This window comes from Falco peregrinus, chromosome Z, assembly GCF_023634155.1.
Source record: "Falco peregrinus isolate bFalPer1 chromosome Z, bFalPer1.pri, whole genome shotgun sequence".
In the NCBI taxonomy this organism is placed as follows: domain Eukaryota; kingdom Metazoa; phylum Chordata; class Aves; order Falconiformes; family Falconidae; genus Falco; species Falco peregrinus.
Genome location: NC_073739.1, coordinates 34,964,280 through 34,987,389, shown reverse-complemented (window position 1 = coordinate 34,987,389; position 23,110 = coordinate 34,964,280). Strand labels below are relative to the sequence as shown.

At 39.4% G+C, this 23,110-nt stretch overlaps 1 protein-coding gene across 1 annotated transcript in view; it reads left to right on the top strand.

Moving 5' to 3' along the window:
* The window catches only part of FBN2 (fibrillin 2), a 178,840-nt gene that overhangs the window by 34,065 nt on the left and 121,665 nt on the right, over positions 1–23,110 (top strand). The window contains exons 6-7 of the mRNA XM_055791573.1: positions 7,687–7,884; positions 20,856–20,981. Coding sequence (XP_055647548.1) covers positions 7,687–7,884; positions 20,856–20,981 — 324 coding nt within the window. The remainder of the gene's footprint in view (positions 1–7,686; positions 7,885–20,855; positions 20,982–23,110) is intronic.

Here is a 23,110-nt window from a genome sequence, read left to right as displayed (position 1 = left end):
TAGTGGAAATTATTGGAAAATACACCACAGCTTCCTATCAGAGGTGTAATAAAGACAATTGCTTCTCCATCGTGTTTCTAGCAAGGTGAATGTAAATTCAGACCTTTGCCAATACAGATGTAATCTCTCCACTCTGAAGGTTCCCTGACATGGAGTCCAGTCTCTTGGACTTTAATCCACTGTACTAATTTTTCTTTTGGAAGTGAATAAAGTTCCTGCTAACCGTAACAGGAGGCACTACTTTCCAGCATTCAGGTCCAATGTATTAGGTTGTTGCTCTGATAATGCTGATGTATGAAGTGGATTTTTGAGGTATCATTAATAATAATGATAATGATAATAAGCTGTTTACTATACTTGAGCCTGCAAGGGAGGTAGTAGAAGTTAAAACGACTTATTTTCTCATCCCTTCATTAATATTTCCTATATCATACTTATGGGAGAGAGGTTCTATAAGAAGTCTTTATAAAAGGCTAATTTGCTTTGTAGGGAAGGGAAGCAGATTTATCAAGTATTAGGTTTTGTTCTTTAATTGGCAGACATGGGAAGGCATATCTCAGACCTCCTCCTTTAGTCATGCCTCACGCGATTCATATTGATCAGCATACAGAATGTTTTCAGTATTTTATTTTTAGTTATAGAAGTATCAATATTCCAAATAGTTTAGGGTTAAAAATATGTACTTTCAGACACATTGCTTGCTTCCTTAGTTATGGTTGTATGGAGTTTTGTTTAAACAAAAATGATGAAGGAGAGTTCACAGTTCCTTCCTGCTAATCTTTCTAGCACTCACAGACCTCAAATACAGGATTTGTGATAACAGCTGTTCCAGCACAGCAGTCTCTGTCCTTTATTCCTTCTGGAGCATTTATGTAGGCTTTAAGTAGGTGCAGGAGACTTCCATTCCACTAGTAATAGTACTGTTGGGCTTTACAACAATATTTTGGTATTGGGAGACTTCAGTTAAAATTTCAGTCTGTGCTTTACCATGAAAAGGAACTTGGAAGTTTTCATATTCTTCCAGATAGCTTGCAATGGACATTCAATGTGTCTAGGTGCCTTTTAACTTTTTCTTCATATCTCCCTTTTTCTCTTTTTAATTACCTGAGAAGAGGTAAAATTTTTGTGGGCATTAGTAGTTAGTTAACACAGTATGAAACTGTGGACACTAAGGCTGTGGCCAAAATATTTCAACGTTTTGTCCTGAATGACAACAAAATGGTAGTTGGGATGTTAAACATTGTGTGTTTCAGGTTTTGAGCTAGTGGCTGTTAGACACCAGCAGGAAACCTAATGTGGCAGACTGATAATCGCATGTCTACTTTCAGCAGGCTTTTTACACCTGCATTGGAATCATCCGGTTTCGGTCGAAAGTACAGGAAGAAAAACATATCCGTGGATATTGGACCATACCCAACATGAATTCTTATGTTTCTAATACTTGTTGAAGGCTCCCCATCAAATAGCTTTTTTTTTAAGTTACAGGTAGAGTTAGAATGGACTTACATTTTTTTGAAAAGGAATTAATGAAAAAGATCCCAAGAACTGTCATTCTTCATGTCATGTTTCATATTAAATATAATTTTCTAACGTTAAAATGTGTAACACATATGTGCTGAAAATCACTTTCTTTCATCAAAGCAGTTACCCTTTCTAAGGAAAAAATGATTTATAACGTATGTTGTAATATTTGTTCTTTCTGGCAAAATTATTACGGCAGCAATGCTGGGAAAGGAGCAAATGAAGAAACATCTAACAATAAGACAAGAAAACCAATATGGAAAAGTTGATTGATTCATAAGCTCAGGGATTTTAAAGTCAGATGAACCATTATGTTAAATAAACTGACTGACTGTATAAAACAGAGTATAGAGTCTCACATGGTAATTTCTGAATCAAATCCACAGCTTCACTTGAAACTACAAAGTATCTTCAGAATGGCATCTAGTTTTAGTATGTTTGCTTCCCATATTTACAAATATATACTATGTGACTAGAGACCTTTGTATCAACAGCTGTACTGTACTATACTTCATATTGTAAAATCTTACATTTTCCTTTTGGGATAGAAGACCAGCCACTACTCAGACTCTTTACCTATAGACTTAATTTTGGATAAACTGATAGTGAATGGATAAAGATTTTTTAAATGGATATAATTGTTATGGATAATAATTTTAATTACATTATTTTAAAATATTAATATTACTATAAAGCATGTTTCTGAAATCTTAAATTGTTCTTCTGACTCTTTGCATAGTTCTTCCAGTTTTCCAGCATCCTGTTTGAAATGCAGTTGCCATAGCTGTGCCAAGAGCCACTCTTGCCAGGTGCAGAGATGTTACTTCCCTGTTGCTATCTGGAAATGGTTTGCTGCTAGGTTTCTACTTCTGTAACCCAAGGTTATATGAGCCACACATTCTCTTAGGAGCTAAGGATCTGTTCCTTATATGTCATTATTCATTCTAATATGTCGGTATCATTCAGGATCTCAGCGTTTTGGGTTGAATTTATTTTTATTTGTAAGTCTACCTGAAAGTTTAATAATAGTTTAGTTTGTTCTTCTGCTTTTCTAAGTTGCAGTAGTCAGATTTTTAGATGCCCTCCTGCAGGCTTTTTCTGATGGAAGTTGCTTGGTTATGGAACCTGATCTTATTGTTTGCCGCATATTAAAGCATGGGTGGTGACATACATATGGATTTCCAGAGCATGTTTCTTACTTTGTAGATATATGTAGATATACGTAGGATATATTAAGCAATGGATATATTGGTATCACTCTGTCCTGTATCTAACTCATTCATACTCTCTTGTACAATCTTTGTAGTCTGGTTATATTCTCTAATCTTTCTTTCAAACACACCCTCCAAACTGATCTTTTCATTACTAGGGATGACAGAGTATCTACACAATCATCTTGTGTCTTATGGGAATGTAATGGAACTCGAATACAATTCACAACTGAAGTTTAAGTTCCAAGTTTAATCTTGTCTGGTTGAATTCCAAGCTTCTTAACATGGAAGGCCTTTGGCCAAAATATTCCTGTGGATCACCAACCATTAAACAGAAAAATACATAATCTATATTTCTACTCCTACGCTAATTGCTTCCCATTATCCAAAGACTGGTCCTATAAGAAGTGTACCTTGAAGGACAGATGCTATAAAACTGTAATACTATCCAGCAGAATCTGAATAGGAATTCCAAACTGAGCAGAGATGTCAAAATTATCAGGTGAATGCAAGCTTTGGAAGTTCTAGAGATGCATAATAAATCATTATTTGATTTCATTATACGGTGCATTCCCCCATGAAGAAGTGGACCCATTGGAGTGCGTGGAATAAGGAATGCATGACTAGTCATCACACCTAAGTTCTGCAGAGGGTTTGTGTGCTGAGTAGCTCTCCAGGAACAGATCCATGCCTACCTGGGCTGATACAAAATACAACTTCAGAAGTAGAATAGGATTTGGAATTCCCATACAGATCTGTATGGATCCAGAGACAGGCTCTCTTGCACTATTGGAAATCTTACGTTCTTCTGATAGGGATTATGTTTTCTAATAGGATTCTCAATATTGCTAGTGACTTATGAATGATCTTTTCAGGTTTATCCACACACATCTTTTTTTCATTTTCAGCCACATCCTTTTGTCATTTTCAGCTTCATGATTTTGAGGATCTCATTCATGAGGAGTCTAAAATCAATCTTAATTTTCAGGAAAGACTCAAGCTTTATTGATCTGACTGCAATCATCATTGGAGCAAAAATTCTGCAATGTGCAGGTGCAGTCAAACAATCAGCTCTCAGAACATAGAACAGACCACAGACTTTCCCCTATCTGCCTATTATTTCTACTTCATCCACTAATGAGTGGACTCTTTTTAATCATTTGTATTACTGTCATGTTAGCAGTGAATATAAATTAGTTGACCTTAGAATGGGAGTGTGGGAATACTGCTTTGTGGAGGGAGTTAGAGAAAAGTGGGACCTAATAGAAGCATAGTATTACAGAAAGCTGTTCTAGGGTAGAATACAGCTATCGCCTTCAGGATGGTTGGCATGCACAGAGTCTACATCCCCACGGCTCCCTGAGCAGCACACCCTGCCAGCTCAGCACCTGCTGATGGGAGTGACGGAGGCTGGAGCGGAGTGGAGACCCCGTGGCCGGGCTCTGCAGTGCTCCTGCAGGAATGGGAACTGGATGGCACCACACAGCTGATAAACTGCACAGCAGTTATCACATGAAGAATCCATAAGATGTCCACTGCTGAGCCAACCATTGTGGAGAAGTTACTTTCCTCAGATGAAATAATGTCATTGCAATACTAACGCACACCTCCATCCCAAAGTTACCCACCTCTAAGGTACTGCCACACCTCACTGGGCAGGTGATATCAGTCAGTAACAAAAATATATATGAATAGAGTCACTCAAGCTCCAAATAAAGTAAAGAAAATGGACTAGTCCGTGAGTGAAATAAGTCCAAAAGAGGGGGATAATTGTCTAAACTGAATTACCACACTCTGATTTAGTGTTTAACTGTATGTTAAACAAATCTCTGCACAAAGTTAGTCTGAGCTGACCCACTCTCTAAAGTTATTACAAATGAAGGGACTTCTAATCAAGGGAGTCAGCCTTAGGAAGGGTAAGTGACAAAGAACAGATGGTGAAAAGAGCACCATTATCTAAGTTACACAGAAAGAAGCCTTCAAGTGAGGAAAGTTCTGGCTATTAGAGACAGGCTGATAAGGTGTTGCAGTCCACTGTCAATAACGGAAAATTAGTTGAAAATAGTAGAGACATAATTGTGGTAGTGGGAGATTGTGACATCTCCAACTCAAGTAGCCACCCCAAAGGAGGGCAAAATCCCACTTGGGGAGCATGCGTAGTTAGTAAAGAACTTAAGTACTGCTATTGGAGGATGCACATTAATTTACATTAGAAGTAAGAACCAGTCCTGTGTATGATAATGAATATGCAATGTACTATGAAGGATAAAAAGTGAGCAAAGGAGGGGAGAAGTTTGGGAAGACTCCATCATAACTTCTGGGATCAGTCGACTAGCTAAACCTGTCTTCTGCCCCACAGGGATGCCTGTTGGGCAAGAGCTTTATTCTGTGACCAACTCGTACCAGCTGTTACTAAGCGTGTTGTTTTAAGCTTGTTTTGCGGTTAGTGTATTATCATCATCAATCCTCGAACCTTATTCTGTCACAAACTTGTATTTTGTATAATAAAATTCTTCAGCTGAAGTTCATTTTATGTAACTCTCTGGAGATTAGAGTAGTTGTTGTAAGGAATTTGACTTGGTGACGCTGTCAGCAAGGTCCCTGAATAGATCGGTTGGATCACCCTCCAATACTGTGGGCTGTCAAAGTGCAGGTACTGGACAGGCTGGTTGGACACAAGGGTCTCATGTTTCTTGGGAAACTAACAGGCTGATCAAATATAAAGGGATCAAGGAATCCCCCCTTCTTAACATGACAGGGAGTCTGCTCATTGAGCAGTAGAAGCAACTTTTTCCATGCATTTGAAGCTCATTACTTTTGCTCTGTGACATAGAGAATGCTTTTACAGATAGTATTATGCAATAAATTACAAAGCTATTCGCTAAGGAGTGCAATACTGTTTTCCAAGAATGAAATAGTGTTGCCATTGAATTCAATAGCTAAATTCCCATTTGTTTTCACTGGAGTCAGAATTTAATTCTTTCTTTCAGTTCTTAAATTCTGAGTAGTTCTCTTTTTCTTCTGATAACAGGCTGACCTCTGTTGATGATCTGCAGGTTAAATACAGTCTATCATGTATTCCTGTAACACCTGAGTGAACTGTATGAAAGAAGTGTTCTGTCATAATCTGTGATGGAGTCTTTTCCTTACCTTTACCCCTTAACTAAATTCCAGACAAGATTATAGTGAGTTGCTGGAATTTAAATCTTTGATGGTTGGAGTTTGTGTTTCAAATATTTGTCATTCTCATATGAATCTATAGCTTAATGAGATCACTGTCTTCTGCTATCAGCCATCAGGATCTGAATTTTGTGTTAAAAATTCAGCTCTCTCCAATTTGGCAAGGGCCTTGGATGCAATTAAACTGAGACCATTGTAAAGCTGCTTGTCTTCCAGTATGTTGGACGAAAGATCACTGAAGCCTTTTTCTAACGGACAGGATTTTCTTTTTTTATAATGTACCTATTGTACTAAAAGTACTATTTTTGTGGCTTGATGGACACAGGGGAAACTCAAAAGGTATAACTCTGAAAAATATTTTCTAATGAGAATCAAGAAGATTAAGATTTATAGTCCTTACCAAGTATTTAAGAACTTTTAACATTCTTTAATGGTTAAGCATTTTTGTTGTGGATACTAAGGTTCTTGCTTAATTTTAAGTGAACAGCCTAGTTGAAATTAACTGCCCATGTGTATAAATAACTGTGCAAAAGTCTTTCACAGACTGATACCTGAATGAACCTTATCAAAGACAGGGAGCAGAACATTTATTTCTATTTCAGCTAGCTTTCACTTTAACAGCCTTGTGTCAGTGCAAAGAAAACTTAATATGAACTCTCACTGGGAAGACCATTTTCTTCCTTTCCAAGCATGTCAAAGCTCTTATTTTTATTCTTCAGGGTGGAAGTATCAAATTCTAGAAGCATCGATTGTCCCATTTGTAGCTTGGTTGTGAGACCAATTGCACACTAATGAAAGTGTGTGGAAGACAGCGTGTAACTCACATCAGTATTGGAGTCTGTTTTCTGTAGGAAAAAAAAGGAGAATAGAACAGGATAGCAGGGAGAGCAGCCATAACCCCCCTGTTATGCCTTCTTTCACATGACTGAGTCTGAGTGAAAGCTTTGCATTTTCTTCTTTTTTTCCTTTTTTTTTTCCCTCTTAAAGTTTCCATAAGGATATGAAATCTGGCTTAGAGCAACCATCTGTTTCTCATTTGTTCCTAGAGAGTTTCAGTTAATTGTTGTTCCCAGTTTGTGTTGCCTCATAAGGTCAAAAAATCTTTCTCTTTATACAGGTTGAACCATAATGAGTTAACTATTTACAGGAATTTGACTGAAAGGTATATTTTCATATAGTTTGTATGCTATATTCAGTGCACTCAACATAGCTTGGATAGGTTGTATTATCTCATGTTATTCCTCTGAAATAAATGGTGGTTTACCAACTAGTCCTCCATAGGTAGTACTATTTTGCACTAAGCATTCCAGCAGAAATGTTGATTCTGTGACAGTCGCTGGCGTGGGCCTTGATCAATGTGGAGTGAACAAATGTGTGGCTGCTGTGGTCTGTAGCTACCTGCCATGAAGTAACTTAGGAACAAGAAAGCCCATTCCCAGTCATTGTTTGCTTAATTTGATCTGCTCTTTTGACTGCTTTATTGTAAAACTCTTTCACTTATTATGGATTTTATTGGACACATTGTCAATCAGTTTTGGGTTCAGCTGCCTTTCATTACTTGCATCTATCAGAAATAAATTGAAAGATAAGATAACTTTGTGAAAGTCATTACCGTCAGTGGAAGGTGTCATGCTATTTCTGTAATCAGTAACATAAATTTCCACGTTCACTCAGAATTGTATTAACATAGGTATCTGCTGGATTAAAAATTTATTCCTTCTATAGTTACTAGTACACTGTCTTGTCTAATACAGTGATCTTGTGTTTTTTCCAGACTACAGAACAGGCCCATGTTTCATGCAAGTTAACAACCAGATGTGTCAGGGCCAGCTAACTGGAATTGTTTGCACAAAGACTCTCTGTTGTGCAACGATTGGGCGTGCATGGGGTCACCCCTGTGAAATGTGCCCTGCTCAGCCTCAGCCATGCCGTCGTGGCTTCATCCCTAATATTCGCACTGGAGCATGTCAAGGTAAGCCCTTTACTTTAAATTGTGCATGACTGTTGTGTTCCTGATATGCATCTTGAAAACCTTGCAGTCCATTTAAGACAAAACCACTGTTTTCCTTGTGTCTGTTCTGTGTCTTTACTTTTGATAAAATTTGGATATGTTTTGCTGCTTCCAGATTTTAGCTAGTGTACATAGATAACAAGACTCAAGTGCCTGGAAAAAAACAGATGCCAATCAAGGAGCCACAAAGGCAGAGCATGAAAAGGTCAGAATGTCTGTTGAGCACAGCCGTCAGACACTGCAGTAGAGCACCTATCAGGCAACTGGCTTATGTTGCTGTAGCCCTTAACTAATATATACTTAATTAATTCTAGTGAAAAATTCACTATTTCTTGCTACTGAGTTGCTTACTTTCTGAGGTGGTTGGGAGTTATTATATAGACTTTTTTTTTAAAACCCTAATTTAGATAAAGCATATTGTGAACCTTCTCGATGCTGTTTGTTTTATTTGTGCAGGGTTAGAAAGCATGAGTAAGGAAGGACTGCGGTCTTCTATGTCTAGATTCATAAAATGTTCAAGAAATGTGAACATGTTCTTGCCTTATCCAGTATTTCTTTCCCTGATGTTAAGAGACTTGCTGCTCTTCCTTTCTGTTGTTACAACAGCCCACCTATCCTGAAAGATATGTATCTGTTCTGCTGTAGCTGCCTGGCTAAGTTTTAGAACAAGTATATTTTATTGCATAAAGAATGGAATAACAGAGAACACTAGAACTTCCAAAGGAGATTATACTGTTCTGCTACAGGCTGGTGCACATGGTCAGTTTGCAGGCTGTGTTGTCTCAGAACCTTCCCAAGAAGCGATGGAAGCCAAGTAGGTGCTTTGGTCAGACTGTACAGTGCTATCTGCACCTTGAAGGAATAAGGTTCAGAGTCCAAGGTACAACAGACTGTTGTTGGATTGATGAGTGTGCACACTTCACCTTGTTTGAGCAAGAGGGCGTCTAGTTCTCTAGTATCATCCTGGCAGTGGCTTGCAATTGTGGGTTGTGCTGTTAGCTGCATGTCCCAGTTGGACAAGAGTATCTCTGATGATAATGTTGGTCTTAATGTTGCTGTCTGGAATAAACCAGTAGGCCGCCCATCCCATAATAGATTTCAGCCGTTGACCCACACTAATTTCTTCCCAAGTAAGTGTTTCTCACTTTACCTGATAGTTATGCCCAGTTAAGTGGTGCAACATATGGGGCATCCATTTCTTAGGGCAAAACAAAATGGTACCTAGGATGCTGGTGACTGGCTGATAGGCATTTTCGCAGTTTTCATTTTTCCACCAATTAAAGCTGGAAAAGGTATATCAATTACTATACAGCCATACCATACCTGAGGGTGTCTGTACCACCGTAGAAGCATTCTTTTCCCACATGAACAAAGCTTAATGTATATAGTTAGTATGAGACCAGAGGGCCAACTTCTCTTGAGGTGGGTCGATGACTTGAAACTTTTGGATGTTACAGTAATTCACTGTATAGGCCCACTTTTACTTTCCTCTTAAGTGAATGTATCAGGAAACACCTGTATTTGAAACCAAGGAATTTGAAGTGAGTGTGAGAGTCAGTTTGACTGCTTCTAAATTGAACCAAAGTCCCATAGAGTACTGTTGTGTGTTTTGCCCAGGTCTGTCATATCACAGTCTTGCACTGTACAGGAAATACAGGTGTTAGGCTTTGATGAATTAAAATGGATTAAATAAAATCCACTGCTTGGCGTGGTCCAATCCCAGCCACATGTATGGGTGGTGGTGTTGGTGGTCCAGCTGTCTACCCCTTCCAGGCAGCTTTCACTGTTGTGTAGGCTCAAACGCAGAGGGTCTGAAGCTAGAGGTATACAGCACACCTGGACACCTTCAGTGGTATTGAGGAGAACTGGTGTTTTCAAAATTTTTGCTATTAATTTTGATATGTCAAGTCCTGAGCCATAAAGGTGTAAAGGTGGGCTTTCAGCTGATGTCAGGGTGGCAATACAGACAGAAAATGGACTGTCATTAATGACCACGTCTCACACAAATTCCGTTACCTTTTGCAAGGCTACATTACTTTTAAGCCCTCCCTGAGTGGAAGCTTCTGTCTGTGGAGCTGTACTTATGGCTATCAGGAAAAAGAGGCCAAACCACTTCATATTGGCCTGGTTCAGGCACCTGTGATGCTACTCAAAATGCAACTGCTTGACCACATGCTACCAGCAGCTACCCTACACCGAGATCTTCCAGAACAGACCTAGTCTAGCCAGCCACAGTGGGTAGTGTCATTTGCTGCCTCCATCTTAAAGGTATGGTGCTGCATGCTGAACAGCTGCACCAAAAATTCAAAACCTACAGAGACCCGTACTGATAGAGTCACTAGGAGCAAAACTCTCCACTCCCTCCAGTAAGTCAGTAACAGCACCCAGCTGGCAACGGGGCTTCAGTGGAATACAACAAACATGCACCATACGGGTGAACCAAATCATGCTGTTCAGAGTCATGAATTGATCCATGATATTCTGGAAGAATAGAAAAGAAAATGGTCTCAGTGCGGAAAGGCCGGATGGTTACCCCTGGACCCACTGGTGGGGAATTTTTAGAGTCCTGCTCTCAGGAGTCTGAATGCTCCAGATGTTGCTATGCATGCTCAAAAGGAAACCTTGTTTAAACCCCTCAGTGGAGTGAATAAAAGATACTGCTTCTGCAGTCAGCAATTCTTGAGGTGCCTCTGGGGGAGTTGACAGGTTTGGCAAGGGCAGTCCAAGCAGAAGAGCCTTGCCAGTGGGTTGAACATGTGTGCCATATAGTGGAAATTTGTTTTGGCCAGGGCTGTCCACAAATGGCTTCACCAGTCAGGCTTGTGGAACTGTAGTGCTTGTTTTAGGTCAGGAAGAAAAGCAACTTTTAAGTTGGCGATGTCCCTTCATCAGGAGGGTGCACCACCACCCAGGCATTGCACACACTGAGAGGCTGGCCCCCCACTCTTTGAATAATTAAGACTAATTTAAGTCTGGGTTCCAACCATTGTGTGAGCAGTTCTAGTTTATTGAAACTGAGGATCAGATACAATGGTGAACCTGAAGCTTCCTGTCATTATTGAGTCCCCTTTGATGAACAAACTGTTCAACAGCCAGCTGCACTCGTCTGCTAGCCACTTCCTGAGCAAAGCGAGTGCAAAGACGTGGTTGTTCTCCTCACTTCAGTTTAGGGACACTCCCTGCCCAACAGACAGCTTGGGCAGTCAGGGAACATAGCACTCCTGGACTTGCACTGAGAAAGACACCAGGTCCCCAGCCTCCCTTCTGAGCTTCCTCTTGTTCAAAAACTATTCACTATTCAGCCATCTCCCATCTCAAGAACTCATTTGACCCACTTGATAGCAGACTCATCAGGCCATTTACCAGCTTCCCTCTGTAACTTGGCCAGATCAAGGGGTGGAAAGACAGTGATCTTAACTACATTGTGGGCAGGTCTCCTGTCTGTGCCCCCACTCATCTCATGTTTGATAATGCTGAAGAATCCTTGCACGGTATCATCACCACTGTCTGGCCAGTCACCTAGCTCCTCATTGGGGTTGTTCCAAATGTCCCCATCCCAGTGCTCAGGATCTTGTGCCATGGCCCGCATTTTAAGGGCATCCACAGTCCTGCCCTGTTTCTCCGAGTTAGCACTGACTATGTGTACTACTTTATCTTCTAATCTCTTGTTTTCTCTGTTTCTGTAAAGTTAGACCTTGCATCATCAGCTGCATCTCTTGCCTTTGCACCTTATCGTGTAACGTTTCAATTTGAGCAAGCAGTTCTCTCTTTTTGTCTTCCAACTTTATGGAGGGGGTTTTGGGGGTATGCCCAACATCTTACAGATGATGTCTTTATGCTTTCCATCCTTAACTTCTGTGTGTCAGGTCCCTGTGGCTTTTCACCTGGTCCTGCTCAGACCAGTGGTCTCAGACCCAAGTATTGTCAGAATGGGGTTGGTTGGGGAATCCCATGCTTACCCAAAGAACCCTCTGCCCTTTATCCTTGGACCCCACTCATTGCACCATTTTGTGTTGTGGTCAGGCCCTCTGCTGCTATCTACACTTGAAGGAATGAGGTTCTGAGTTGGAGCTACAATGCGAGCTTAAGGCACTTAGTGATGGATAACAATTACACTGCCCTGCGAGTGGGGGCTTTTCTGCTCCTGTTCCAAATGTCCTTATCATCTACCTAATACATATCACTTAGTTCCCAGGAAAGTATCCTCACCCAACATCCCCACTGAGGGGAGATCAGCACCTCAGGAGTGCTTGAATTGCACTCTTGAGGAGCGATTCAGGCACCTTTCCTTGTGGGGCTGTGCTCACTGCCCAGCAGTGCCACTGTGCTGCTGCTGGGATGGCTCAGGCCCTGAGGGTGGGGGGGCTGGACCCCCAGCAAAGCATGGCCCTCAGTCTGGGTCACCTCCCTGCAGAGCTTTCTATCTTTCAATAGTGCAGTGTAAAGTTAGGATTTGGGCTGAAATTGGATGCTGTAAATCAACACAGTTCTGTGAGTTTTGATTGTAAGCTGTATAATGAAATAAATTAACAAAGAGAGCAAAATCCTTTTCGATCAATCAATCCCCAGTCAATCTGGGGATAAACAGAAGTTCACATACTTTTCAGTGACAGATATTTTTTTTATTTTGTTTGTTTTCCGACTTCACAGAGTATCTTATGTACTGTTCTTTCTCTTTGTATACATAGCTTATGTCTTCCAAAATCCATGTGAGACAGCACAGACAGGATGCTGCAGTAATTGCATGCACAAGCAGGTCTCTGTGACAGTATTAGGATCCCTCTTAGCAAAGTCATAAAGTTGACTTGAATCATCTGCCCTGAATTTTTATGTAGGTGACTCCCTGTAGTGCTGGAGAACTTGCTACTTTAATTCTCCATTTACAAAATAATAAAAATCATACACTAGCAGAATTTGTTTGTGCGTACATATATGTTAGCAAGAAGTTTTGTTACACAGTTCAGAAGAAGGGCTTTAACACTGTCTCCATAAGATGTACAGGCTGGGTGAGCAGGTGGTGAGCTGGTGGAACAGCTGGGCCCAGAGGGTGGTGCGAGGCAGCACAAAGGCTAGTTGGAGGTCAGTGACTAGCAATATACCCCTGGGGTCAAAACTGGATTCAGTCTTGTTTAGCATCCTTATTAATGAGCTGGATGATGGGGCAGAGTGTGCCCTCAATGAGTTTTCAGACAACTGGGGGGAACAGCTGATACACCAGAGGGTTATGCTGCCGTCCAGAGAGATGTCCACAGGCTGGAGAGTTGGAGTGACAGCAACCTCATGAAGTTCAAAAACAAGTGCAAAGTCCTGCACCTGGGGAAGAGCAGACTCAGGCACCAGTATTGCTGGGTGCTTATGATCTTGAAAGCAACACTGCAGAAAAAGAGCTGGGAGTCCTGGTGGACACCAAATTGAACATGAGCCAGCAATGTGCCCCTGCAGCAAAGAAGATTAATGGTATCCTGGGCTGTGGAAGAAAAAGTATTGCCAGCAGGTCAAGGTTGGTGAACCTCCCCCTCTCCTCAGCACAGGTGAGGCCACATTTGGGAGTGCTGTGTTGAGTTCTGGGCTCTCCAGAACAAGAGAGAGATGGAGCTACTGGAGAGAGTCCAACAAAGGGCCACAAAGGTAGTGAAGGGACTGGAGCATCTCTCTAAGGAAAGGCTGAGTGAGCTGGAACTCTCCAGCCTGGAGAAGAGAAGACCCAAGGGGGATCTCATCAGTATATACAAATACCTGAAGGGAGGGTGCAAAGAGGACAGAGCCAGTCTCTTTCTAAGTGGTGCCCAGTGACAGGACCAGAGGCAGTGGACGCAAACTGAAATACAGGAAAATCATCCTCCACATCACAAAACATTTTCTTACCATGAAGGTGGCCAAGCACTGGGCACAGGTTGCCCAGGGAGCTTTTGGGGTCTCTGTCCTTGGAGACATTCAGAAGCTGTCTGGACATGATTCTTAGCAAACTGCTCTAGATGTCCCTGCAGGAGCAAGCTGGTCGGACCAGATGACCTTCAGAGGCACCTTGCAACCTCAACCAGTCCGTGATTCTGTGAAAAACATCCTCATTCAGGCAACTTCTGTTGCTCATGGTGTTGTAAAAGATCTCAGTAAAGTTACTTTTTTACTGCTTCAAAAGGGGCTAGATAATGTCCTTTTCTCACTTGTATTTCCCTATTCCTTTTCTTTCAGTCTTCTTTGTGGCTCCCTGTATTGCAGCGTTAGCGCTACTTTCCCCTGCGCTGCATCGTAGCTCAGTGGCTTAAAATTGTCAAATCTGGCTAAGTCAGTTGTTTGGCTGGATTTCTGCTTCAGGCCTCCTCTGTAGGTGTTCTTTGTAATAATCCACTATGAACGGGTGTTGAAAAATGGGGAGAAAATCAAGAGGTTGAAAGATGCAGTTTTCTTTCTCACAGTAGTATGGTTGACCTGAAACTACAACTGAAGCTGTTAGATCAAATTCACTTCTGTGGAAATCCTCACAGCATTATCTTAGCAGAGGCATCTATTTTATTTAAAATGCTTAGATTAGTTTTAAGTAACAATAAATCCTTTCATTTTTCTTAGTTTCAAATATTTGCTTTCCTGTTTTTTCTGTGCTTACACTGCTTGAAGCATCCAAATTATATGAAAGAGAAATACTTGATTGCATTTTTCCTTATACATCAGAAATAGGCCTCTGCATATAACAGCTTATGTTTTACTAGTCATCTTGAAGTGGTTAGTATATTTTAGACATTCTTTTCATAACCGTATCATAAACAGAAAGAGCATACTGAAAGCAGGCACGTTGGTTACAATCTCTAAGTCAAACTCCTTTGTATGACAAAGATGTTGGCCAGATAGAACGATTTCTTAAAACAACTCTCCAAACTGATCCTGGCATAGCTTTTGGGGCTTCATTTGAATTATGTGAGAGATCACTAGAGCTCTTTAGCACCTGTGCCCACAATCCTGTGTTTTCATTTTCTGCCAGCTTATTGTGTGTGACAAATTAAATTCCACCGTTAACATCATTGCTGAATTCCACTAAGAATCACAGAAATAAAGGAGTGGTCTACTTTTTGTGATCGATGAACAAAGGAAGCTTGAACAGCCTAGTTCTTGCTACATTTTTGACATATGATTACTATATAGGAAGATCTGATTCTATTTATGTCAGCAGGAGTTAGCATGTGATGTTACAAGATGATGGTAGGGTACAAACAAGTGAAGAAAAGTCAGATTCTCTGTGTGGATAAAACAAGATGAAGAGTTTCTTTGTTCCACAAAATCATTGCCTTTACTTCCAACAGTCAAGACGGGTCCATTTAAGCTCTGAGTACTAGTAGTTCCTCCTGACCTAAGTTCTGTGGTGTTTGAAAGGTGATTGCATGTTGTCTACTCTTTCCTGAATTACCAGACCACTCTGCTGGAGGAAGGAACTGGATGTATCACTTGACACTGTGGAGACACTGTTTCTCTTTCCAAACTCCATGTTGGGGTACATAGTCCATAGAAATAAGCTGCAGGCTTTTGCTACAGCTAGGTATGACAATTGTAGAAAAAAAGAGGGTCAGAAAACCCTCCAACAGTTGGTTAAAGTAGAAACTCTAGGATGGAGCCAAGGGGTATGCTGGACAGACAAATTGGGACTGAAGGACATGCTACTACACCACAATACTGCAAGGAATGTAACCAACTCTTATAATTTCTGTGCAAAATTCATCCTGGCAGAGAAAGGTGAATGGAGAGTTTAATCCAAGTAGGAGTAAAGGGTGGTAGGTCAGTGAGTTGTGCATAGATAGAAGGTGCAGTAGTGGTAGCAGGTATGACTGCACAGAGGTAAACTGTGAAGAAGAAAATACAAGGGGTCACAAGGATGAACATCTGGGGGATGCTGCAGAAATTTTAACAAGAGAGGAGTATTAGCAATTCAGGAAACAGTTGTTCTGCAAGCATGGTTAACACCTATCTGAGGAGGCTTCACTTCATGAAATAGGAAGTTCAGATGAAACTGATGTTAAACATTCTCTCTGAGGGTTTTAGAAACAAATACAGGGATATGGCTAATGGTTTTCAATACTTTCCTTTCTGCTGCTGACATCAGATTTGCAGAGACTTTTATTAAAGGAACACAAACCCCCTTGGTATTCAATAAAACTGTATCTTTGTCACATATCAATTAGACCAGACTCACTAGTGGTGGTTCATATGTGGATCACTTGGCATTTTTGAAATGAGTGCTTACATCAGCAGATAGCCTAGTTCAGGAGTTGAACAAGTCAAAATTGGTAGGACTTGCACCTTTGTATTGGAAAATACATCATAATTTTCATATGTGTGGGAGTCAGTGTGCGTTACGCCAGAGTGTGACTGGATTTGACTACTGCATATGAAGCTACTCCTACTCTTCACAGGATGTGCATATTGCAATCTTAGTGTATATTAAATGGCTCTTTAGCACCTTTTCAGGATTAATTATGTTCTCTGAGTAGTGTGCTTGTATAGAACATTATGGTAGTATTGTTATTTCATTATTACCTTGATCAGCTTTTAAAAAATCAGAGAAGCAAAACCAATCAAAATTCAAATTGTTTGGTTTTGTTGTTGCGCTTTTTTTTTATTTTTCCCAACAGTTTCTATTCAGTCATTGCTTAAACAGGAATCATAGCTGTTCAGACATCCCTCATCCCAAGAATTCAGGCAGGAGAAACTTAAATGTTCCACTTGAAAGTACTTTATTGCCATCGCTACACAGCCTTAGCAATAGCATAATGGCAGAAATCCTGTGTTGGAAGTTTTTTCAGTTCCTCCCTGCATTCCTCAACAGACCATTTCTCAGCTACACCCTTTCCCTTCAGACAGTTATTTTTTTGCACTAAGGAGAGAGAAACAGTCGGCTAAACAGCTTTTGAAAATACAGAGTTTCTTCTTCCTCCTACCGTTGCTGACATTAAGTATATACAGCCATAACAGGAGATAATATCCCAAAAATGTGTTCTGTAGTAGGAGTGTACTGTACTGAATATTAAAGGTGTGGACTGGACAAAAGAGAGAAGACACATGAAGGTTCAAATTCACAATGAAGAGTGGTGGATTATAATCTACTGTTTGGAATTACTGTGCCAGGCTTACTGACATTTTTAACAGTGCCATCTAGGATCCCATCATAAAAATAAGTATTACAACAGGAAAAAAAAAAAAAGGCTTAGTGTTATTTCTCTTGTATCTTTGTATTCATAGTATTTCTGTTATCTAGGATGCGGAGGAAGAACAAAGAGTTTTCCATTGTATTGGTGAGCAGTTTACTTTTAAGTTTCCACATGGCAAATCCATTGCAAAGAAACCCCCCCATACACATAAGTAGAATTAAAAAGAAAATTTGTATTTGGGTAATTGTTATTACTACCATTGTAAATAAGTGCACTGTCCAAAATTTGTGTATAAACTCTGAGAGGATTTATTTTTCCTGAGCTTTTTGGTTCTTTGGGTTTTTGAGAAACAGTCCACTCATCAGAAAGGGAAGCTGGATTTGGCTGTGTTTTCAAAGGTACATGTTTAAAGTTAGCTGTGCAAATCCCGCAGGCGTTTTGCAGAGAAAACTCTGCAAAAGCAAAGAAACTTTCTTCTCTTGCCAGATATTATCAAGCCTATGAACACATGGAAACATTCTACCTAATCCATAGCATATTGAACCTCTGTGTACAGAACTCTATCTAAAGAGTTATTCATCTAATTTTTTGTTTATGGCAAGAAGTTTATTGTGTTTATGTGGTCAGGGGTTGAAAGTGTGAGCAAACAGATAATTAATAATGCTAAAACTTCTGTGTGGCTTAGCCTAACTGTCAAACATAAAAAAAGTCAACAAAAATATGCTTCATCTCAAATTAGTTGTATTTTCAGAAAAAAATATTCTTTTGTCTTAAAATGTATTTAAGAAGTAATTCATAAAATATGCCCTGTTAAGAAAACATTTTTGTCCTTTCTGACTTTTCTCAGTTCCAAAGCACTTATGATACATTAAAATAAACTTGGGTTTTCACCGAAAGGTGATAGTGACCAAATAAATCATCAGGCCTGTAGCATGTATATATGTTTTTAAGCTAACATTGAAGTTAAATATACTTATTCTCTTTAAATTTAAATATGACTTGGAATATTTATCATATAAACTCTCACAAGTTAAGAGTGATATTAGTACAGAAAAACAAGATAGTGCAATTCAAAGATTTGCAGGATCTTGCCTTTCATAGTGATACTGTTTGTGTTTTCTTCACTGAATAAACACTTCACTATGTTGTGTAATTGGGATCAGCTTTTCAGGCTTCAGCAGAGCTTGACATTTTTGTCCTTTTAAAACCATAGGATTGGATTTGAAATAAATGAATGGAATCAATAGATCTTAAAATTTTGTTCACTTCAAGGCTTCAGTGATACCTTTTCTGTTTCTGGAAATTATTCATTTCCTGCTGCTACTGCTGTTAATTTACTATTACTTGACATCTTTGACTTACTAAACTGTAAAAGATACACAGTGGTTATTTTTAACCACTGATCTGCTGACTTAGTTGGCTTATATTTAAATAAGCATTAGTACTGCATGTGATGAATACATTTTGAAGCCAAGGGTCAAAAGCCAAGCACCATATTAATTTTACTCAGAAGAGAGCTACTGGGTGGGCTGGTGTGAATAAATGATGGAACCCATCTTCTGTCTAGATGTTGCGAAATCATGTCCAAATTCTGTAAAGTACTTCAGAGCTGAAAAGTTTTATTCCCAGGTAAACTAGATTGCACCAAACACTAGTTACTTAGAAGAAAAAAGCTTGCAGAAAGTTTATGCCTCTGATAAAAGTCCTTAATCCATTCACAATCTAACTGTTGCATTTCGATGCAATACTGTGCTGACAAAATCAGCACAGATTCAGGTATGAAATGAAAACTTCTACAAATGTACCTAAACCCAAGTCCAGTGTTGTGGGTTTTTTGGTTTTTGGTTGTTTTTTTTTTTAATAATTAAAAAGAAATTGCCTTCTTCCTTGACTATAAGCAATTATACCCACTTGAACAAAAAAGCAGGTAAATGGTCAAGGCATATGTCGTACATTTTATTTATAGCAGACACCAGGAGTAGCAAAAACTGAGGAAGTACTATAATCCACAAAGTCAGGTGGAATTTCAGTGTCTTGTAAGGGCTTTGAGATAATGAACATCCTTCTGAAAAGGAGTACTGTATTCCACTATTAATACATTTCTCCTATCCCGTATGTATCTCGCTGTTCTTTGCATTCATAGTGGCGAAGAGCTGGTTGTAAAAGGGAAAAGGCAAGGAGAAAGAAAACAAACAGGAATGTGAGCAGGAAAGAGATGCTTTCTTCCACATCTTAAATATAGTTTACCAGCTGCTTCATTTAATAATGCATGCAAGCTAACAGGAAAACTGACTGAAAATGGAAAATAGGGTAATGCTTAAAATTCTTTGTTTATTTGGCAGTAATGAAAAATCTAGGGGGAAAAAGATGAAAAATACTTTTCCTAAGTGCTTTAGCAATACAGCTAAAAAAAAAAAGGTATTTTAATCTTAATGGAGAAAGGAGTAAAATGAAATTGTGTTGGTTTTTTTCTTTTTTAAATACGCAGTGTATTGCTTTATAATTGAATTCTGGACTTATCTGCAATCCAAGAAGAGTTTTGGAAACTATGTGGCTTCCTTTTCTGCAACCTGCAAAGGACAGTTTCCTATATATCTATTTCACAGTGTGGAGAACTAACAAAATCAGTTGATTTCTGCCTCTTCTGTGAAAGGACAAACTATTTGAGAAGAAATATTACCTGAAGTCTCACAGAACGGCTTCTGTAGGTTTCACAACAAAACTTACAAGCCTTCTCTCCTCTGAACATTTGGATGCACGTGAAATTTCATTGTGAAGGAATACTCATCAGTGTATTAATATAGTAGCTTGATTCTGAACTCTCTGATAGGTACAGATTAACTGAACTTATAAAAAGGGCTATTAAGCATCTAAATACCCATGTATAATATGTATATCATGCACTAGCCTAGAGCCTGTTCTCCCTTCCCTTGTGTACAAAGAATTTCAGTCTGCTTTAACACTGGCTATTTCACAGAGGCCTCTATGATCCTTGGTTATTACTTTAACTGCCCATTTGCACATATGTGTTGAGTCATGTGATAGTTTAGTATAAAAACCTACAGAAATACAGGTTGTTTTATGTATAAACAAATGAGAACGGAGAACAAAAAACCCAACACAATTTAAACTGCAAATAGTACATAATAAAATAGAATAGGAAGTTACTGAAAGTAATATGTAAAGCAAAAATGGCAGTATATTTTCTAAGACCATTTATTTAACATTGACAGGTCCAGCCTAAAGCAATCTATGAATTTCTAGCCCTACTTATTACTTCAGTAAATAAAGTTATGCAGATCACTTGCCATACAATTTACCCTGGCTGAATAGCACCTATTTTCTATTGACTTGAGTGTTTGACTTCTGTCCAGAAAGAACATCCTGCAAGAATTATCACATTTACTTAAGGTGGACAGGAGAGTAGACCATACGTACAGGTAGAGATCCTTTCAAAATAAGAACCTGCATTTTGTAATGGCCATATATATAAGGAACAATCCAAGAGCATGGGATACCAACAATAAGTTGTACAGATATGACTTAAGTACACTTCTTAAATATTTAAAGCTATGCAAGTCAGAAGTCAATACATGTGACGAATACAACACACATTAAAGTCTGAGTCATGTTACTGCTGTTGTTGCGATGTCTTACATTGGCACTAAACTGGAGAAATGTGCTGGGATTTGCTGTGGTTATTTTAAAGAATAATTTCTGAGGTCTCTGTCTATCAGCAAAATCCATGACGGAATTTTGTCTCTTATGTCAAGTAATCCTTCTTTTTTGCTTTTGTAGATGTTGATGAATGCCAGGCTATCCCTGGAGTCTGCCAAGGAGGAAACTGTATAAATACAGTCGGTTCATATGAATGCAGGTGTCCTGCTGGTCACAAACAGAATGAGGCAACTCAAAAATGTGATGGTAAGTGATGTTGTCAGAGAACATACCTAAAAAACGGTTAAGTAAAACATTAGAGCACTTTGAAAAGGTTCTAAGAAGTTGCAATGTCAGATCTGAACAGTCGCAACATCATTGTACTGCGCTTTTGGTTTCTTCACAGCATCATTTGTTTCTGCTTTGCTGTTCTTAATTTGTGTTAGATGCTTTTTTCTGTCTTGACTTCTGCGGCTAAAGACAGTGTTTATCCTGCTTCAAAATTCAGCACTATTGATAAAGGGTGCATCTGTGAGTAGTGTATAAATCCAACTGAGTTATTAGGATTTAGTTTTTTTCTCAAAAATGTCGAAAATATGCTAGTACAGGTAGGTATTTTCAGCCTCCTGACCACAGCATGAAAAGCCAGTGTGGCAGTTTTGGTAATGGATGTAAGGAATTACTGCTAAGTACAAGGCCAGGTTGGATGGGACTTTGAGCAGCCTGGACTAGTGGAAGGTGTCCCTGCCCATGGCAGGGGGGTTGGAACTAGATGATCTTTAAGGTAATTTCCAACCCAAACCATTCTATGATTCTGTGATTCTATGATACAATTTGTGTTGAAGAGTAAGTGAAAAATACATAGGAAATGTCCTTCTTTTTTGATGAAAAATCAATTACACCTTGTTTAATAAGCATAGTTTAATAAACACAGACCATGTTTATTCAGTAAACATGTTGATACAATTAAGTACAGCAATTCTGTATAGTCTAAAGTAATGCAAAAGAAAACTGCTGAAGTTTTTTGAGTTTGATGAAGACTTTACTGATTTAAATGAATTTGCTATGCCTTTGAAACAAATCAGAACTCTCAAACTTTGTCCCAGCCAGTGGGGGTACCTTCACTTTCAAGTTAGATCAGAGGACTGCTTATTCAAGGCTTTGGCTTGTGGATAGGTGGCAATCTAAGTATATTACCAAATTATATTATACTCAGTATTCCATTACAAACAAATACACGGTTTGTAGCCAGTTTCGGAAGTTGTCTCAGAGGTTTCCTTAGTTTTTGCCTACCATAAAGAATTCACAGAAAAACTGAGTACTACAGTCAGTTTGAAAATCATGTTTTATAAGTGAAAATGTTGCATCTGGTGTTGTTGCAAGTAATATCAAATAGTACATAAAAAAAATAGCCAAAGTTATTTTTCTCTGGTCCTGTCCTCCACATTTTTTTATGTTGATTAGTTTCAATTTCTGCTCAGTACACAGTGATATTCCTATAAAGAGTTTTTGTAGGGGAAACTTGGCTATATCTTGTTAAAACCTCCCAAGAAACAGTTTTCAAGAAATAGAGCAGCAGCCATAGAAATACAGCTTTTCTCACTGTTAAGAAGCAGAAGCAGCTTGTGTATGTGTCTGTGCACATCTGTGCATATATCTACCTAACCATGTAAGAGTGTGCTGGTAGGTGTCCAGCATACACACAGGGGTTTAGGATTCTGCAGAAAGCGATCATTTTCACAGGGAAAGCTGGTCCATTTGAACCATTTTAGAAGTAAGGGAACATCAGGAGCCTTGCTGAGACACTGGGAAAAAAGAATCTCTCCATACCCTGAATACAATAGAACAATAGAAGAGAGAGTTGTAGAGCCGTAGAACAGCAGAGCGCTGTCTCCACAGCCTTCTGCAAGATTGAGGGAGAAATCAGAAAGCACCAAGTGGAGTGAGGAATCCTACAAAAGAAGATGACTGAAAGGGAAATTTGTTGTCAGTCACTTTCCTTGGGAAAATTAAATCCATGGCATTTCATCTACCCTGTACTGCATGGCAACCTGTAAGAAACAGGGCTAAAAGTAAAGTGGGCAGCACATACTAGCAGAGACTGTAATTTTTTTTTGGGGGGGGAGATAGAAAGGGAATGTAATCATAGGCAAGAGGCAGTGGGATTTTTTTTACCAGGGAGGCAAACAGCAAGGAGTGGCTGGGTAGGATACAAGAGATTTTGTAGGCCCTCAATGACGCATCAGCATGTAGGAAGGAGAATTGTAATTAGAAGAAAAGGAAGACGGCAGTTGCTTTGTTTTCCCTTCCCAAGACCTCTCCTTTGGGCTTGCCTATGTTGGAATAAGTGGAAAGGAAGTAACTGAAGCATGTGTCCACCACTCCTGCTGTTTTTA